This window comes from Macaca mulatta, chromosome 7 (genome assembly GCF_049350105.2).
Source record: "Macaca mulatta isolate MMU2019108-1 chromosome 7, T2T-MMU8v2.0, whole genome shotgun sequence".
NCBI lineage: Eukaryota > Metazoa > Chordata > Mammalia > Primates > Cercopithecidae > Macaca > Macaca mulatta.
This window is the reverse complement of record NC_133412.1, coordinates 127,828,364-127,849,360: the sequence shown is the minus strand read 5'-3', so window position 1 is coordinate 127,849,360 and position 20,997 is coordinate 127,828,364. Positions and strand designations below refer to the sequence as shown.

Here is a 20,997-nt window from a genome sequence, read left to right as displayed (position 1 = left end):
GGCTTTAAAGTGGCCTGTGATTCAGGTGCCAAGCAACAGAACTTGGTGATCCTCTGATTTTTTTTTTCTTTAAGATAAGAAAGGATAAAGAATCCACATATATAATTGTAGCATGCTCTGAACTTTCTTCATCACCATGACCTTAAACAGTATTATTTTTGCCAATTTTCTTTTCTTTCTCTATGGCAGAGACTAAGGAACTCATGATACTGTGTTTCCTATTAATAAACTCTAATACATTTCTAAATTATCAGATCACTCCTTATTTAGCATTATTATTCCAGGCTGAATCATCCTGTTTTTTTATTTTAGGCTATCCTCTTTTTCCCCTCTTTCTTCACTAACATCTTCACATATTTCTCATTTTATACATTTTTAATAGGCAATACATGACATTAATACGGTGCTTACTTCAAACAGTAGGATGAAAAATAATTCCCCCACCCACCCCTGTCCACCAGACTTCCCTTCACACTCCAGGGAGCAGTTACTGATTTTTTTCACACTCCTTTTTAAAATTAGGGGGACCAAAACCACATTAGATTTTTCAGGTAGTATGTAGTTAATGCTGAATATAGCGGGAGGCTGTCTTCCTGGCTTTGATGCATCCCACTTCTCCTAGACATTTCATCCTCCTCCCCCACCCACCCCAAAATGAGTGCTATAGACTCATCAGCAGCACTTTCTGAGTTGAAGATTCTTCTACTTTGGAAGCAAAGAATAAAAGTGCTAAGAAGGATCCTTAGGGGTCATCCAACCCCACGCCTTCATAAAGAAGTGAGAATCCCCGTGAGTTTAAGATCATACACTGAGTTGGAAGTGAATTCACTATGGCACATTTTTTTTTTTTTTCAAACACTCTGCCCTCTTGGGACTGCCCACACTTCCCTGGCCTGAATGTGGGTGCACAGCCTCATTTATTCCTATTAAATCCTATTCTGTTACTTAAGGATAATTTTTTAAAGTGTGAATAACATTCTTATCATTATTACTAATTTAAAAAATTATTCCTGTTCATAAGGGATCCCAAAGAAGCACAATTTTACCTTACTCTTTTTTCTTTTAAAACCTGGTCCACTTTAAAGTATTTAGTAATATATATCACTAGAACAATCCTTAAGGGAATAATGGTATTTGTGGAAGGCTGGCTCTTTGTAGAACAGATTCAAAGTATCTTGATTTCAATTTAGCATAATGGGATAGCTTTGTCATAGGGCTTCCCCAGGGATCCTATTCCATCACAGTTTACTGCAGAGGCTGGGCTGGTGGAAGAAGCACTTACTATCACCAGCAGTAATAACAACAACAATAAGGGCTATCTTACTGGCAAGTGCTTTACACACATTTCTCATGTAATCCTCACAACCACCCTTACAGGCTCTCTTAACTCATCTTCACTTAACCAACTTGCTGGACCAACCACTACTCTCCATTCCCTCTAAACTACTTATCGATGCTTACTGCTCACTGACTCCCCTAGCACTTTAGTTTACTTGTGCCCTTCTGCTCCCACCAGCTGACTTGTAGGTGCACCAAGGATCAAACAGGTTGTTCCCAAGCCTGTTTATGTCAGATGTGCTCATTGTAAATATGTAATTTTAAAACACATCACAGAAACAATGACACACAAGTTATAAAGTTAACTGCAAAAAAACTTAAATGCTTTAGAAATATCCATTATTTTTGCTTAAAAATCTACTGTTGAATTCAGTGTGAGAAAACTATAAGCTAAATTGTAAAAAGAAAAACTAGAATCTAGAGAGAGTCTATGCTCTGATGTTTTTGCAAATGCCTTTAAATTCCAGCTCCATTTTAAAGAAATCAAAGACGATAACATATTAAGGGTGTGATTTATGCAGGAAAGACATAGAGCAACCTGTCAGGTACCCTCTTCTCAGAGAAAAGGCTATCATGCTATACAAAAGACTGAAAATGGATATAGATATTTATGTTTTAAGATAAAATTATGCATTTAAAGTCTTACTTGTTATGATTCCCTTACAATGAATGCATCGACTACCTATCTGGATCAAGTCAATGAAGAAGCCTTCTGCTGAAATTTATTCTCATTTTATAGATGAGGATAGGAGGCTTAGAGGTCAAGTAACCTGTCCATAACCATACATCTAGTTATTGCAAAAACTGGACTTTAAAACCCACTTGTCTGACTTCAAAGCTATTCTTGATCAAGACTGCCTCATTGTTTATGTCCCAACTTGAATCTCTAAAACACCATTCACAGCCTTATAATTAATTCCTTTTATACAGCAATGTCTTACTGTGCAAAGCAGAAGACTAAAGCATAAAGTAATCCATTATAAATCTTTTAGCTCCATATGGGTTTTGCTGGGCTTTTCCAAAAGGATGCATCTCAGAAAGGCTGGCTGTGAAACAAATCTCTAAAGCAAACCCTGTGCTCCCATTGGCTTCATCGTCTAGCTCTAGCCATGGAATTTGTCTGTGGAAATGGTCCAAAGTTTTAGCAAGGAATGACTACTCTGGAGTATGTTGGGAGTTTTAGCCTTCCTCCAACCCACTTCATAGCATTTTCCAGATTTTGGAGCCCCCTGCTCACCTGGCTTCCCCATCTCCACACCCTGCTCTTAACTGACTGATAACTGAGATTTCCTGAGAATATATTTTACCTAACAGAATGTTGACAGCTGGGGTGGGGATGGGGGATGGCTGGAATGAGATTTAGTGTTTAAGAGTTAGAAAATACACCCTAGATTGACAACAGTTGATGTCACTAAGATTCACCCTCACCTGAGACCATGAAATTCAAGGGTTTAATTTTTTGAAATTAAAGATATCAAAGACATGTGTAAGCTACAGTCATGAGACATCTTTCTTTAGTGTAACCTGAGTTTACCCAGGATATCTTCAGAGAAAAAAAAAATCAGTAAATGCAAATTTAAAAGTTTTCTTGTCTATTTGTTTGTAGAACAGCTATAGTTAGTCTATTACTCTAAATCTTGTGAAATAATAGAAATCATAAGACTACAGGGCTCAAAAAGGGTCTTACAGAAGACATCCTGTTCAACTCCTCTTTCCTCCTCCCCTCTTCCAGGCTAGTCCAACTTAAGCCATTTATTCCAGCCAGAATCCATCCTATTTTTAAAGTCTGGTGGGGAATGAGAACACAACTGTCTTCCTCTGTGGCTCATCTAGTGTTTAATAACCCTCACTGTCATTGAAGTCTAAAAAAATCTTCCTGGATGGGGGATGGAGAGCACAGCCTCATGACCCAAGGTGCACACCGCCCATGGAGGTCTCTGCCTTTTTCCAGGCAGAGGGATCTCTAACGCATGATCAACTAGCAGGCTTCTCACCCACTACAGCATTTTTCTGACCATTCTTCCCCAAGCCCTGGAAAACAGACACTAGGCATGACAAGGAAAAACACAGTCCTGTAAAAACTCTGGACTCTTAGAAACAGGAGAAGGATCAGCCAGTGGCAACATCGAGTCCTCTGAGATATATTGAGTCATGTTTACAATGTAGTATGTATTAGGAAGGCCAGTGCCATACTAAAAAAAGTTTCCCCCAAAGGGGAAGGAAGCTAAAGCTAAAAATATATCATGCCAGCTGTTATAAATGCTTCTCAAAGAAAGCAAACCAACTCTTTCATTAGTTACCTCTTTGAAGAGCAAATGAGGGGTTAAGGAAGTAATGGAATTTTTCAGTTACATGCCAGGTTGGCTAGATTTTTGGGAGAGGAAAATTTTCCACCGAGAAAGAAAGTCTGCTGGTAAAAGTCAAAATAATTCCATGAAAATTTCAAAGGAACTCCAGACTACATCAGTGGCTCCAAAGGCTTTGGGTGCGGATGACCTGCAGCCTGCAAGATAGAATCAGGGTCTCCATGCTTCACTCTTCCTTTTCAGGTTCCAAGAGGCCATATGCAAAGGCCTCTTTTCTTGCCAGACCCATCTAGAGCTTGAGCTGCCTGGTATCTCTCCCTCTTTTGAATATCTGTGTTCTGATGGTTCTTACAGGCTGACTGAAATGCATTTGAAGTGGCTTGTGGCCTTGTGAAAAAAGGTTAAGGGCAGAAGGAAGAGGAAGGACTTCATGAGCAAAACAAGTACCTTTGAAATCGCTGGCTCTTGCCGCATTAGGGGCTGAGAGAAATGAGGTTTTTTTCCAGTTGCAGATCAGGGGCTCCTAAGGGAGCCACTTTCCCTGAGATTCACTCCCACTCTTGTCCTCCACTTTGCTTGCGGAAGTTGTTTAGTTTCAGATGTTGGCTGTATGAGGCCTAGCAGCCATCCTTTCCATAAATGCAAGGACTTCCTCTACCCCTCAGGAAGACCAAGAACAAGGACCAAACCAATGTCCTCCCCCAACCCCCTCCAAAATCCAGGCACTGAATATCCCAAGTAATTTTTGTTTTTTACTTTTAATTTTGAAGTAATTATAGATTTACAAGAAATTGCAGAAATACTACCCAGAGAGGTCTCATGTACCCATCACCCAGCTTCCCCCAAGGTGACATCTTACGTATCAATAGTGCATTATCAAAATCAGAAGCTTGACATTAATGCAATACAACTAACTAGACTACAGGCCTTATTCAAATCTCAGCTGTTTTTGCGGTCACTAATTTTTTTGGGAATACATTTGTAACTATGGCAGTTCATCACATGTATAAATTCATATAACTACCTCTATAATCAAGGTATGTTTTTAAAAGTCTTAGTATTGAAACTGATTTGGTCAAATAAGTCACAAAAGGAGCAAGAGTAACAATAAATGTCACTAAGATGATTATGACAGAAGGCTAAATGATGAATATTATCACCAAATATTTAGTGAAATCCTAAGGACATTTTCTTGTTTATTTTGGAAATTCATTATTTTCATGAACATCTGCCTAGTGAGCTCAGGAATTTATTAAGTCCCTACTGATCAGCAAACACTTATGGCAGGGTGAGCAGACAAGCTTCAGCTCACATGCCATCTCTTATTGAATTATAGTGGTTGCCTAGAGGGGCATATTGAGGAGGATTCAGAGGCCACATCTGGGCTTAGCAAGCGACGGCCTTCATCCAACAAGGTGCTCTGCCACTGCAGCTGAATCTGTGCCAGGAATTTGACATTTCCAAAATTTCTGTGACTTTTTGAGCCACACATTATGCCAGATGCTGGGAAATAGGGATAAAGAAGATACAACCCCTATCGCCAAGGAGCTCACAGTTGGGAAGGATAGGTGAACATGGTGACCAAAAACTGACACAAAATGCTAAGAGCCGACACCGAGGTGTGTGGGTTGATGCAAAGACTGCTCCCTGCTTCAGAGAGTCACAGAAATGGGGCAATTCAGGCAGGGTCTTACACCTGTGGGCTGTGGAGACCATGGAAGCTGGAGGGTCTGTATGGGGCCAAATCCAGGGTCAGAGAAAAGCAAGAGTCTACTAGCTACTCATGCAATCAAACTCTGAGGATAGGATTAGGAGGGAGAGGCAAGTAATAACAGATTTCCAGAGGCCTCACTGCCTAGGTTCATATCCCAGCTCAACTACTAAGTAGGTCTGTGATGTTGGTCACATTACCTAACCTTTCTGTGCTCCAGTTCCCTTAGTTGTTAAATGGGGATAACAATAATATCCACCTTCATGAGGTTATGAGGATTCAATGAGTTAATATTTATGTAAAGGGTTTTAAACAGTACCCAATATATAGTAAACACTATGTAGGTATTTGCTATCATTGTTAACTTACTTTTTATGTTCTATGGTACCAAACACATTATTTTTATCATCAGAAAAAAACAAGATTAATAAAATACTAAGATTCCAAAATGTACCATGAATCTGTAGAAGTGGACAGCTTAAATGGAGCATTCTGGCATAATTTAGGTATCCAAAGTTTCTGAGTTCTTACCTCATGTTGGGCTAACAAAGGCCAGCATGCTTTCACATCCAAATGTCAATAATGCAAAGAAAAGTCAAGTGTTGCAATTATTTGAATAAAAACAAGTTTCATTCGTAGCTGCAGCACAGAGATTTCTTCCAGGTCCAGGTCCACCAGTGAAGAACAGACAAGGGTCAGAAAGGCAGTCTGGGGCAAGTGAGGTAGCACTGACCACCACACAGGGGAATTCTGTAGGCTCTTAAGAAAGCCAGGAAATACTTATTCTTTGTCTGAATGGTTTACTTTTTTTCTATAGCAGACCTTAGACAGGAAGCAAACCTAGATATGCTAATCCGGGTTCTATGTGCCTATATTTGGAATTGCTCTTGATGGGTGAAACAAAGTTGATCAAGCCTTGTGTAAGGTTGGTCACAGCCAATACCTTGGTCCTATCTGGTCCTACAGGCTTGTGGTGAAGAACGTGCACATTCTTGCTCTTAGTGAGCATACCCTTGAGCGGCCTTACTAGAACAAGGTACTAATAAATACATTCTTCTCTCTCTTCTGAAGCGCTCTGATGCGATCCAAAAGGCTGCATAACATTTTTCAGCCTATCCCAACCCACTCTTCCCTTATCTCATGGTAGAAAAGGTCCTTGAGATGTCACTTGATTTAACCTCTGCAACCAATAAAAGATACTCTTGCCTCTTGATTAATGAAAATAGGTAGATTCTCATTAGATTAGGACTTAGTCTTTGGCTCCTACTCAGCCTTATCCTAATCCCGTCCTTCAAAACTCTATAGCATCTATTTTTTTTTTCCTTTTTTTCTGTTTTTTTTTTTTTTTTTTTTTTTTTGAGACAGGACCTTAAAAATTCTATCGTTCTGTCACCTGGACTGAAGTGTAGTGGTGTGATCTCGGGTCGCTGCAACCTCTGCCTCCCAGACTCAAGTGATCCTCCCTCCTCATCTTCCTGAGTAGCTGGGACTATAGACACACACTACCACATCCGGCTAATTTTTGTATTTTTTATAGAGATGTGGTTTCACCATGTTGCTCAGGCTGGTCTGGAACTCCTGAGCGTAAGTGATCCACCTGCCTCGGCCTCCCAAAGTGCTGGGATTACAGTGAGCCACTGCACCCAGCCTCTATCACCTATTTTTAATGCCTTCTAAACATCACTTTTCTCCATCTCAGCGCTCCAACATCTCAACATCAACATACATCCAAAATCTAGCATGTGACCGTTTGTCTCCCTCTTACCTCCAATCTCTTCGGAGCCATTAACTTTTTTCATCCCTCAAATACCTACCATGTGCTAAGTGCTCTCACTTTTACCTCTGCTATCCCTCTTTGATAAATCCAGTGGTCAATCCTTGGTCTTCATCTCATTAGCTTATCTGTAACATTTTACTCAGCCGATCACTCTTCTCTCCTGGAAACATTTTCTTTATGTGCTTTGTAAGACACACGCACTTCAGTTTTCTCCAACCTCAAGGGTTTCTCCTTAGTTTATTTTACTGCTTCCCCTGCTTTTCTCCAGCTTTCAGGTTGAGGTGCCCAGGCCTGGGGGCCTTGGCCTTCTTTATCTACAGTCTCAGCCTTTTCTCTCTGCCAGTCTCTGGCAATTTCATTTAGTCCCAGCATTAAATACCACCCATGTGCTACTAACTCCCAAATGTCTATTTTAGACCAACTTCACTCTCCCAAACTGCACACTCATATATCCCACTGCCTACTCAGTATCTCCAACAGACATGCCAAACTCATCATATATGACACTGAACTCCTGAGCTTACTCCAAATCCTACTCTATCTGATAAAGACTTTCCCTGTCTCAACTGACAGCAACACCCAGTTGCCTAAGCAAAAAACACTGGAGTCCTCCTTCGATCCTCTCCTTCACACCCTTCATTTATTCTGTCAGGAAATCCTGTTGGCTCTACTTTCAAAATATATCGAGAGCCTGACTGCTTCTCACCCTTCTACTGTAGCCATCCTGGTGTGAGCCATCTTCTCTTGCTGGATTACTGCAACAGCCTCTTAACTGAGGTTCTCCTGTTTCTGTCCTTGCCCTATCTATTCTTAAGACAGCAGCCAAAGAGAATCTTTTAAAATATGAGTTGGATCATGTCACTCTCCTGTTGGAAATCCTCCAATAGCTTTCTGGTTTACTGAGAGCAAAAGTCCAAGTCCTTGCAATGACCTACGATGCCCATTCGGTCTCTAGCCTCTCTGACCACTGTCTACCTCGCTCACTCCCTTTCAGACACCAGACTTCTTGTTTTTCCCCTACCAAGTCAGGCACTGTTTTGTCTTGGGATCTTTGCTCCAGCTTTATCTCTGCTTGGAATACTCTGCTCCAGATGTCCACTTGGTTAACTCCCACTCCTCCTTCAAGTCTCTGCTCACACCCCACTTTGTAAATGGGGTCTACCCTGACCACCCCGTTTCATGCTCTAATCACCTCACTATGTAGGCCTGATCGTACCCTTGTTCCTATTTCCATATCACCTACCATCTTCTACCACACATATACTTTACTTATATACTACAATTTGTATACACTAGACTGCCAGCGCCCCGAGGGAAGGCAACTTTGTCTTATCCACTATGCATCCCAAGTGCCTTGAGCAGGCAAGACACAACAGTAGGCACGCAATAAACATTTTCTAGGTGAATGAATAAATAACTCAATAATGTATGTCAGGCTGGGTGTGGTGGCTCATACCTATAATCCCAGCACTTCAGGAGGCTTACGCAGGAGGATTACTTGAGCCCAGGAGTTTGAGACCAGCCTGGGCAACAGAGGGAGATCCTGTCTCCACAAAATATACAAAAATTATCTAGGTGTGGTGGTGCATGCCTGTAGTCCCAGATACTCAAGAGGCTGAGATGGGAGGATTGCTTGAGCCCAGGAAGTTGAGGCTGCTGTGAGCCATGATCACACTACTGTACTCCAGCCTGGGCAACAGAGCAAGACCCTCTCTCAAAAAAAAAAAAAAAATTTGTCCATACCAATACTGAATCCTAATCCTAATAATTCCACCTAGGAACATTTCTAGTATCCATTCCTTCTGTTCCATAGGTGCTGCTGTCCTAATGATACTTTTATTACTTCACAACGTTGAAACCTGCTGACTCTGCACTTGTCAATGCCACTCATCTGGTTTGCTCACAGACAATCCATTTCCCCATACAGCATGTCACTCCTATGCCTAGGGTGTCAATGCTTGGCCTCTTCGGGACACTCAGATCCTTTCCCTCAGCCTACTTTTACCACCTGCCTTCACTACCTCTCCCTTTGTGAGCCTACCCTTCCTCTTCCCTGTCTTTCATCCTGCCTGTACATTGTAACTCCCGTCCCTTTGCTCTCAGTGCATATTCCTACCCAGGGGCCCCCTCCCCTCCAGATTCTCCTTCCTCTTTCCATCTTAGCTCACTTTCCATTTCCCCTGCAACAACTTGCTTTTTCTTTTCTGTTTCTTTTATTTTTTGAGACACTCTTGCTCTGTCACCCAGGCTGGAGTACAGTGGCATGATCTTGGCTCACTGCAACCTCTGTCTCCCAGGTTCAAGCGATTCTCCTGCCTCAGCCTCCTGAGTAGCTGGGATTACAGGCATGTGCCACCATGCCCAGCTAGTTTTTGTATATTTAGTAAAGACAGGGTTTTACCATGTTGGCCAGGCCGGTCTTGAACTCCTGACCTCAAGTGATTCGCCCACCTCGGCCTCCCAAAGTGCTGGGGTTACAGGCATGAGCCACCAATGCCTGGTCTTTTCCCTTTTTTTTTTTTTTTTTGAGACTAAGTCTTGCTCTGTCACCCAAGCTGGAGTGCAGTGACACGATCACAGCTCACTGCAGCCAACTCATCAAGCTAATATATTTTTTTTTAAGAGATGGGGTCTAGCTATGTTGTTCAGATTGTTCTTGAATTTCTGGCCTCAAGCGATCCTCCTGTGTTGGCCTCTCAAAGTGCTGGGATTACAGGCGTGAGCCACGGCACCTGGCCCAAAGGATTTCTTGACGCTCCAGTTCACAAGGATCTCTCCATTCTGCACATTCACAGCACTTACAGGATAGACCTACATTCAGCTGGCACTTCATCCTATATGCCTTGTGGCAGCTCTTAGAGTATGACTTTACTGCACTTTTATATAACTCATGAATTGTTATATGAAATTTCTATGGATAAGTCCAGCAAAAAGGAATATTTAATTTTTAATTGTGATACTGATTCATATGTCATATCTCTCCAATTACAGGCTCCTTGGAAGTGTTAACTGGGTCTGCAGCTTCCTGGTATTTCCCATGGACCTAAACACAGTGCTAGGCACACAGAAGATGGACAGGAAGCATTTGCAGGGTAAATGACTGGGAATCCATACAAGGAGGAAGGCACAAATGTTAAGGCACTCTGTTGAAGGCACAATGACTGAGGCGTAAAACAGCAGTGGAATAAACCAAGGTTAAACACAAAAACAAAAACTAAGGAGGTGGCTTTCTGGTTACTTTTCATTCACCATCATTAATGTAGCTGATAATTTGAAAATGTGTAGTACTAATTGATTTCTGTTTTTATCATCGTGTTGTCTTATGCAGATTGTTTTTCCACTTGGAAAGAGGTAAGAAGTGTAGCTCTTCAGTGCAGTAGAAGAAGCCTTAAGTCCAACCCAATTTCTATTGCAGTGGAATGGCCAAAAATCACAGCATATTCAAGGCCCCTTAGAATACTCTGCATGGTTCTGGGCTTTGGGTAAGGTGCTTATGTCAGGCACCCATCAGAACTGAAAATGAGGGCACAGAATCTGCATATCAGTGTTAACACTTAGCTCCTCACCGTCTTTCCCAGTTTCTTTCATTTATTCATCTAACAGGCACCCCTGGAGTGCCTACTGTTGCTGCTCTAACCAGGCTGGGCATTTACATAATTGTATTTACCTTCACTACAGCCCTCAAAGGTAGATATTATGAATGTTCCAGTTTTACAAGTGGGCACCTTGATGGGAGAGGTTAAATTACTTGGCCAAGCTGTAGGTAGCAAATTGCAGGTCTGGGATTTGGACCCAGGAGGCGTTGGTGCCAAAGTCCTTGTTCTTCCCTCAGTCAGGCCGCCTCCCAGGTGCTCAGGGTTTATTGATAGAGGGACAAGTTAACAAGTGACCCAAAGGCTTGCGGTTTTGACTCACACAATTGAACCACCACAGGCAATACAGAAGAGTACAGCAATGACATTCACATTTTCTTAAAGAGATATTATTGACATACAAGTGTTGATATGGCCATGAGTGTTTGAATGAAACTTTCTGGAGGGGAGATCTGAGCCCTTTGATCTTCTCTGATGCTCTGGAAGAGGGCTCTAATGCCTGCCTTCTTCCAAAGGTATATCGTCTAGTCATCTGGTTAAGCCTCCAAGTCCTTTTCACTCAAGTATTACATAGGGCTTCAGAGATCAGTAAGGCCATGACAGTCATCTACAAATTTTCTACCCTCTATGGGGCTGGCTGGGTGGCCACAGCCAGAAACAAGTGCTTGTTGACTACAACCTGATAACTATCTTAAATGTACTAAATGTCAAGACCTGATCCTGAATGTATAAATCAGTGGACAGAAATATATAATGACCCAAGCCTAATTTCGAGACAAATGACATAAAACTCAACCCTTTAAAACACAAAAGACCATATTTTAAGAAGGCAGGCAGCTTACAGCTCGCATCTCTCCCAGCTATTGAAGAGTTTTGTAACAATAGCTAGATTCTGTTGCCAATGCAGAAAACTTAGACCAAGAGACTGTCATCTGCCTGCATGTGTCTGCTTTAGAAGTCACAGCCATCACTCCCTATCATACAGAGACAAGTGAACAGTTCCTGCTGGATTACAGTCTATGAAAGATACTGTCATCAGAACCTCTTATATAATAAATTAAGATGCAGTAATCACCTAATTCCCAAAATGTGCAAGTGACCCATATCTAAATGTAAAAGCAGAAACAAGAATTTAAAAAAATCCCATGTTGTAGCAGTATCAGTGCAGTGTCTTCAGTGTTTGCTTGGTTATTCCACTGAGGTACTGTTTCAGTTCATGTAGCTGTAATTCAACAATCCTACCTATTTGAGAAAGCCATTTAAAGAGGCCTGGTAACCAAAGATCCAAGTAGGGACAGATGCCAAGAAAGCATCACTGCCAATTCTTTTTCTTTTTTTTTTCTTCTGAGACCCACTCTGTTGCCCAGGCTGGAGTGCAGTGGCATGATCTCATCTCACTGCAACCTCCGCCTCCTGGGTTCAAGTGATTCCTTAACCTCAGCCTCCTGAGTAGCTGGGATTACAGGCATACATCATCATGTCTGGATAATTTTTGTATTTTTTGGTAGAGACAGGGTTTCACCATGTTGGCCAGGCTGGTCTTGAACTCCTGACCTCAAGTGATCTGCCCGCCTAGGCCTCCCAAAGTGCTGGGATTACAGGCCTGAGTCTCTGTGCCAGGGCCCCAATTATTAATCCTCTCGTATCTTTTAATTGGGGGTTCCTGCATGAAGACAGGCACATCAGGTCTAATTGCAAAAGCATTCCTTCAAGAAAGTTATCTTGGCACTGCCACTGTGTTCACGGACAGGTGTAAACTAGCACTAAGGAACACTGTTTGAAGACAGGGTGCATTTCCACATCGCTACTTTATATAGGCACCAATGGTGTGTTTGTCACTTTACTCGGCCTCAGTGGGGAGACAGAGAGAGGACTCCCAGCCCCAGTGCCCAGCTGAGGGTGCAGTACTTTGCTTTAGTGGTCAAAAGAGCAGAGGGCTGTTCTCCGCTCTCCCCACCCACAAAGCAGTTCCTGACCCACCTATCCTAAGGTGTTGGACTGAACGAGAGGAAGTCCACGGCATTCTCACCAGGCCACAGCACACAGCAGCATTCTCAGTTAGCAAACCTGCTCCCACTGGTCAGGAAAAAAGTGCCCCGACATTTGGGGATTAAAACCAGAAAATGCAAAGGGAGGAAACATTCCAGGGTGAAATTTAAGAAAAAAAAAAAAGAGAGAGAGAGAGAGAGAGAAAGAAAGAGGAAAAAATAAAATTAAAAAAAAAAGCACAAAGCCCATGAGGCTGCCTGGTTAACCATGGGTTAGAATTAGGTTTAGAGAATCACACAGTAACTCAGTGCCTCAGCAAATCCAAAACCCCAGGGTGAAAGACATGGGTGAAATGCATCTCTGTTTGTGGAAACGGGAAGTTTCCTTCTTTCCTTTATTCTCTATTTATTTTTGGTCTGTTTATAACCCAAATTTGGACCATCAATCACTTTTACCATCCCAGTATTTTAATCTTTGCAGAGTCAAAGAGCAACAAATATGGGGTCCAAAGGACCTTTCCCACAGCCAATTCCAATCAGCCCTTCTCTCCCAGGGTCACAGGGTGCATGGAGCAGACACTGTCAGCGGGACATGCCACATACACAGCAAATCGCCAAACCAGACTACATGACAGGGTTTCCGGGGAACTTACTTGTACTTGTGCTGGTTCCAATCGTATTGATTGTGGTGGGGACAGATGAGGAGGAGTAGAGGGGCACATGACCATTCTCACACCCCATGCTTTTGTCCTGCCAGTTGGAGGCATTGATGCAAATCCCAGAATCCCGAGAGTTCTGCCACCCATTGAGCTTGTCGTCGGAGTTCTGTCTTTGGTGATAATAGTGTGTCTGTCCATAATCCACAGAGTCTGAGCGGCCTCGGTTCTGGCCACCAAAGCTGGTTGACGTGCGGTCCTCCAAGTGATTCAGCCACATGGCTAAAGCACTACGGTCTTCCAACGAAGTGGCTGGATGTATCAAAGCATAGGACAGCAGCTGCCTGCTCTCCTCAATGTGCTGGTTGTGTTCAATAGAGTGAGCCAGGATTTTGGGCAGCAGTTTCATATATTCTACTTTTGCGTCGAGGTTTCCTGGCTTCAGCAAAGGCAGATGAGTTAACAGGAGGGAAATCACTTTATCCTTGGATTCCTGTTGCCATTGGTTAATGATTCCTGAAAAGGAAAATATACAGGGCAAATAAGCAACTACACCCACAATGACTCTAAACAGATACTCTAAAGAGAATTTTTATGGATTAGGGTCCCAATCTACATACCCTGGCTATATTTTCTCCAAAGAGCCTGTGCATCAGATTGGTTAACTGGCCCCAGGTTTTCAAGGGCCAGAGACTCCAGTGAAACACAGATCAAACATTCTTAGATATTGAGTACTCAATCAAATTCTCATTCATGTTTCCAAAGAAGCTACAACTACTTTGGTACAATTGAATAGAATGTATAGCTGTTTTCTTTCTGAGAAAGGTCTAGCCCACCCCCTGATAGACATGGGGCTAAGACTAAGAAGCTCTCCATAGACAAGTAAGTATGAACAAAGGTCCTATTCCAGAGTCCCGGGGGTGAGGCTGCTTCCCCTCCCCCAGACAGCTCCCCAGACATCTGTTGAAAGTGATTTAAATCCTGGCAAAGGCATCTGTGTGAAATTGGAAAAACTTCCTAGATGGAGAAATTTGTCAGGGAAAAAAAGAGCTCCACTCATCTCTGTGCAGTAAGCCTGCACCTTTCTCATGAGACGCTAACTCAGAACAACTATGGGCTCAAAGCTAGAATAAGCAATGGACTCAAGACTTGGCTCCTGGGGCACCTCTAACCGCTGTTTTTCTTTATGTAGAGATCAGCTTGTTTTTATTGTGGTAAATACACATAACATTTACCATTTTAATCATATTTAAGTGTATGTTCAGTGGCATTAGGAACATTCACAGGCTGGGGGTGGTGGCTTATGCCTGTAATCCCAGCACTTTGGGAGGCTGAGGCAGGAGCATCGCTTGAGCCCAGGAGTTAGGGATCAACTTAGGCAATGAGTTGGTCCTCATCTCTACAAATAATGAGACCTCATCTCTACAAATAATTAAAAAAAAAAATAGCCACGTGGGATGGTGTGTGCCTGTAGATCCAGCTACTCTAGAGGCTGAGGTGGGAGGATTGCTTGAGCCTGGGAGGTCGAGGCTGCAGTGAGCTGTGATTGCACCACTGTATCCTGGCTTGGGTGACAGAGGAGACCCAGTCTCAAAAAAAAAAAAAAAATTCACCATTTCATAACAGTGTTCAACTATCACTACCATCCATCTCTAGAACCCTTTCATCTTCTCAAACTGAAACTCTAACTACTCTAGGTACCACAGAGAAGTAGAATCATACGGCATTTCAGTACTTGTCCTTTTGTGACTGCCTTACTTCACTGAGCATAATGTCCCCAAGTTTCGAGCTATGGGAAGATCTATTTTTAACACACTCAGAAGTATCCCTTCTGTCCCCTCTCACTCAAAACACAAACAATGCACTTTGCCTTGATTAGCCTTTGAGAAATAGCCTGTCTTGGGATTGATAGTTATTCACAGGCTCTGGGACAGAGGAAAGAAAGCTTATTTTCAGAGAAATCATTCCTGACACCTGGAGATCTCAACACTGGCCCACTGATGACCCTACAAGGGCTAGGGCTGGACAGTCCTGCTGGCTTTTATGCCGTATCTGGAGGGTTGGAAGGGGTTTCTGGAATTTAGCAGAAGGGCTTAGCAATTCTAGCTAGGTGCAAACATAACAAGCCCAGTTATCACTGTTGACCATAAGCTACAAATGCATCACCCTGTACTGCAATGGCGATCAAGACTACAGGAAAGACTATCTCAAGAAAAATACCAGCAAAAAAAGAGGCATGGTATATAACGAAAGAGCATAAGCTTTGGAGTCAGGCAAGCTGGGCACAAATCCCAGGCATGCCACTTAATTTGTGGTAGAACCTTGGTAAGTTACTTAACCTCTCTGAGCCCCAACCACCTTATCAAGAGTGGTACAAATAGCATCTGCCCCTCCATGTGCTGTGGGATTAAATAACGTAAAGTAGCAAAAGGGCCAGTCAAGTACTTGATGATGGAGATAATTCCTTCCGCTTGTCTCTGCATAGTCGGACTCATGTTAGAGCAATGTGGGTGGTTTGGGATACCAAGTTTTTAAAAACAATATAGAGAAGATGACCCAAAAGAAGTCATTAAAAATGATCAAGGAGGTAGAAAGTCAAAAGGTGACAAGAAAATGCGTTTACTCTGCTTACAACAATATGAAGAGATGCTTGACTCACTTCAAGTGGGGATTTCATAAGGAGATGCCAAAGAGTCAACTATTTGAAGTAGAAGTCTCCAAACCAAAAGCAGGAGAGATTAAGATAGGACGTGGAGAAGAACAGAATTGCCAGAATAATGAAAGACTCAAAATCACCAAGGAAGGCTTTAGAGTCTCTGCCCTGGGGGTCTGAATAACAGAGTGAGATAATCTTGAGAGCACTGTCCAACACTAATAAAATATAAGCCACATATAATATGCTAAACTTTCTAGTAGCCATATTAAAGAAGAGACAAACAGGTAATGTAAATTTTAATGATATATTTTATTTAAATAATCAAAATATTATCACTTCATTATCAATCATCATTAATAATTTCATAAAATTATCAATGAGGCATTTTTCCTGTTTTTTGAATTAAGTCTTTAAAAATCTTTTAAAAGTCTTAAAATGTCAATGTATTTTATCATGGACAGTACATCTCAACTTGGACCAGCCACAGCTGAAGAGCTTAGAAGTCTTATGTGGCTGGTGACTACTGAGCTGGCGAGCACAGGGCTGGAGACATTCAGATGGGGAAGGCTGGCGGGAGGGCACAGATGACCTCAGCAGGTCCCTCCCAGCTCCCTGACTCTATATTTAGCTAACTGCCACCTGACACAAGACAACTCTCACACATTCCACTAGGTATAGCCTCCCTTTTAAAGTAGCACTGAGAGGTGAAGAAAATTCCATTTCTAACTTTCCCCTCAATTCATCTTCAGCAAATACCAGGCATGTTTTAAATGATGAATGTGCTTAGCATGAAGATAAAAACTATTCATTAAGCCCAAGAGGCACTGGAAAGAAGCAAAAGGGGCCAAGAAGCAAACGCGGTTATGTTGTAAGCCTACTGTAATCAGAGGTGGCTAGCGTACATCCTTGAAAATGGACATTTAAAGATAAAAAATTAGGAATGGCCTCTAATTAAAAATTCACGAGGCTGAGGAACTCCCTAGCTTTCTGCGAGGTCATTTCCCTGTTTGGATATGCTACCCTTCCACAAAATGTCAGCCTAAAAAAAAAAAATTCAGCAACAACAACAAAACGTAAATAGGAGTCATAGTACAAACTAAACATGTTATCTCCATGTAACCACTTTCTGTTGTGGATTAACCTGGGATTCAGAGGAGGAACAAGCGCAGCAAAGAGGAAGGAAAATGAGAGGCTGCTGGCCCCGGTCCCTTTATCCTCAGAACATGGCTTGGATGGTGGGACCAGGAAGACAAGTATGGCTTTTGTTTACTACCACTGGGAACATGGAAATCAGATTGCTCTCTGAGGGCTAACTACACCTACTGGATCAAACTATTTCTGCTACCACTCCAGCTGCCACCGCTGAGAGCCAACAGTATTGAATGTTTTCGAAGTGCCAGGCACTCTTCTAAGCCCTGTGCATTTAATTACTCACTTAATCCTCCCAAGAAGCTTATGAGGTAGGTCCTATTACTAGCCTTCTTTTACAGATGAAGGCACAGGGGCACAGATGGGCCAAGTTACTTGCCCTGGCCCCCTGCTAGTGAAGTGGCAAAATGGAGGTAGGCAGGTTTGATATTAGGTACATAATGGCTGTCCTGCTACAACAGCGTGGCCATAAGCCAAATATATTGATATTTATAACATAATTAGATGTTCTATAGTTATATATGATATAGAATTACATATAAATATGTAATAGTTATAAACATCATATAAATGTATTAATAGAGTACATGGATCATCAGAGGAGTTGGTGAGCAACGGAAGTATAATAAAAAGGAGTTATAGAGACAATGTAAGTGATACCTATTATGGTTTAAAATATGTTAACTATTTATTTGACAAACCTCTCTTTGAAAGGCAGAGCCTAATTCCCTTCCTTTTGAGTGCAGGATGGATTCAGTGAGTCACTTTCAGTAAATAGAATGTAGGGGAAATGGCGGCATGTGACTTTATGGATTAGGTTATAAAAGACACTGTGGCCTCACCTTGCTGTCTCCGAGTACTCACTCTAGGGAAAGCCAGCTGCCATGTCATGACATCATTCAAGCAACCCAATGGGGAGGTCCTTGTAGTGAGGAACTGAGGCCTTGTGCCAATACCTAGCACCAAGTTGCCAGCCATATGAGGGAGCCATCTTGGAAGCAGTTCTCCTAGCCCAGGTAAGCCTTTCGACGACTGCAGCCCACATACCATTTTGAGGAATCCTAAGCCAGAATCTCTCATATTTCTGACCCACAGAAACTGTGTAACATGTGTATTGTTTTAAGCTGCTAAATTAATTAGTACACTATCCAACTGCCCCTCTAGGTAAAAGGAAGTTTTAGCCACTTGGTTTTGAATAGATCAGTCTTTCTGGCAAAGTCATTCCCATTCTGGCACGGACCCATGAAGTTCCTGTTGCCACTAAACATTTCCCTCCCTCAGCCTCCCCTGTCCTGATTATCCACTCACCAAACAACCTTTGGACCATGATTTAGCTCCCCAGTTACCCTCAGGTAGAGAATGAACGGATCATAGAGACTTGAGGTATTTCCAAAATCTGTGATAATGATTTTTCAGGGCAACTTAATACAGAGTTTCTGATTATAATTTGGCTTCCTGTGGAGGCCTGCCGACAGGGACAATGTGTGCTGATTATATGGACTTTGAGTACGTCTGGTCTCTCTGATGATGGCTCCTCGTGGCAAATTAACCAGCCAGCATTGCAGTGCCTACCTCCCTACTTTCTAGTTAGCATGAGTCAGTCTTTCAGGAGAGTATCCCCAGGGTGCTGACAAGTGTGAACATCTCCACCTTCAAATGGAAGCCAGACCCTACATGCAGGGACTTGGTCATACTGCCTAGGTCCTGTCCAACTGCCCACTGGCCTTTGTGGCATCCACACCACCCTCTAGAGAGCAAAGAATCTTTGCTGAGATTTGTATTTAACAAATTCTTCTCCCTGGGGAAGATTCAGGAAGCCTCAGAATTTTCAATTAATTGATCACTTCTGAGATCCAGGCTCTACCATTACTCACCCCAATATCACCTGATTCAGGACACAGTGGAAAACTTAAGTGCGAGAACTTCAAGGTTTAGAGATGTCAGCTCACCTCTAGTATGTTTTCTGAATATTTTCTTTGTTATTTCTCTGTATAAGGAGCAGAGATGTAACAGTTTGCTGGATGTTTTATGTGGATAGAAGTTAATGATTTATAATTTGTAAGCCAGTGACATAGATGTAGTAAAAAAAAAAAAAATTAAAGGAGCTATAATTAAAGACCATGAGGATTAGGAAACTGTCCCAATGATTTTTGGAGTGACAAAGAGTGTGTTTAAATACCAAGTCTGGTATTATTACTACACAATGGTATGTCAATGCTTAAGGGCTCTAGTTGTTAGTAAATTACCCTTAAATTGCTATTTTATTATACCCTTGTTTTCAGTTTAATAACGTTTACCATAAAAGGGTTTCTCACAAGCGCATTTAGGCAATTTGCTCATGCAAGAAATGGCTAGGAATTAAATGCACACACAGAAGAAGTACTAGTGAAATGAATGTGCTAAAAAGGAAGGAATATTGGTGGGTTTTACATGGTCAAAGGCTCCTTGGAAGAATATATGTTACAAAGTCAATCCTAGACACATCATGTACTAAAGGCTTCTAAATATACTGCAACTCTGCACAACTCAAAAGTGGATAACAACACACACCATGTATTTATTTGGTAGGGATGTGAGCTGAGCCCAGGGCACCTGAAAAATCAGGGCAAAAATACCAACATGGCAAATGGTGGGATTCCTGTGTTGGCATGGCACTTGAATTTGTCTCCAAGGTACCCTCTTGAGCTAGAGGTGACCAGAGAAGAATCCCCATAATTTGGTGGGAGCCCTGCTAGTGGTATGGATTCGACCAGTTGTGATGGGGAACCCAGTCTGGAGTTATGAGCCCTTACAGCTGCAAGTGGTGCTTTGAAAAGGTACAAAGGATTGAAAAGACATAAACCCTCCCCCTACTTTCAAGGAAGGTGATTGCGGGCTTCCAGGGTAGCCTCCATTGATCCTAGACTACTGGTATTCACCTGTGTGCTTTTCTCCCACACTGAATGAGAGTTGGTCTATGTGACCAACAGTGTGCAGTGGAGGCATTCTGACCTTAGGTCACAAAAAGCATTGCAGCTTCTACCTTGCTGTCTTGGTTCATTTGTTCTGGGAGAAGCCAGTCACACCAATTATGAAGATGCTCAGGCACCCCAGGGAGAGACCTGTATGGGGAGGAGTTCAGGCCTCCTGCCAACAGCCAGAATCAACTTGCCAGCCATGTGAGTGAGCTTGGAAGTGGCTCCTCCAGATCTAGTTTATTTCTTGACTACAACTTTGTTGGAGACCTCGAGCCGGAGCTACCCAGCCAGGCTGTTCTAAATTGCTGACCCTCAGAAAACAGAGATAACTTCTTGTTAAGTCATTAGGTTTTAGAGTAGTTTGTTACACAGCAATAGTTAACAAATACAGAGAGCTTTTGGTTACTTGGTAAAAATCACTTCAACATGTTACTGTCCCCTGGATTCACTAGAAAAGGCTGGGATCTATGTAGCGGACTATATAGACCACTATGATCATTTTAGTCTTTTCTGACAACAGGAAGGTCGGGTGCTGGTCATTCAAAGGCATCTGACCATCCTCAAAAGGCAAGAACCAGGTACCTCTTGCCCTAGCAGATACTTCCAATGAACCCTTCACCTCTCCAGAGGAGAGATCTGGTCATCTCTTTCATGGAGACTTTCCATCTGTAGTTACTTTTTCCCCAGGTACCGGGCACAGCTAGGTGCTCCAGGAGTGCTCCTTTACTCCTTAAGGACCCAGGCCAGCTGGAAACTAGTCCTGAGATCTCGGCCAAGGACTCAAATTAGGGTTAGGATTCACCTTCAGGTTTCTGACCTCCTCCTGGCCATGACCAGTCAGGAGGTCTGAGGCTGGCCATTCCCAG

At 42.4% G+C, this 20,997-nt stretch overlaps 1 protein-coding gene across 5 annotated transcripts in view; it reads right to left on the bottom strand.

Moving 5' to 3' along the window:
• Positions 1 to 20,997, bottom strand: part of SAMD4A (sterile alpha motif domain containing 4A) — a 228,680-nt gene that overhangs the window by 76,978 nt on the left and 130,705 nt on the right. For all 5 annotated transcript variants that reach the window (XM_015143720.3, XM_077941037.1, XM_001086657.4 and 2 more), the window contains one exon: positions 13,367 to 13,885. In XM_015143720.3, the coding sequence (XP_014999206.1) occupies positions 13,367 to 13,885 (519 nt within the window). The remainder of the gene's footprint in view (positions 1 to 13,366; positions 13,886 to 20,997) is intronic.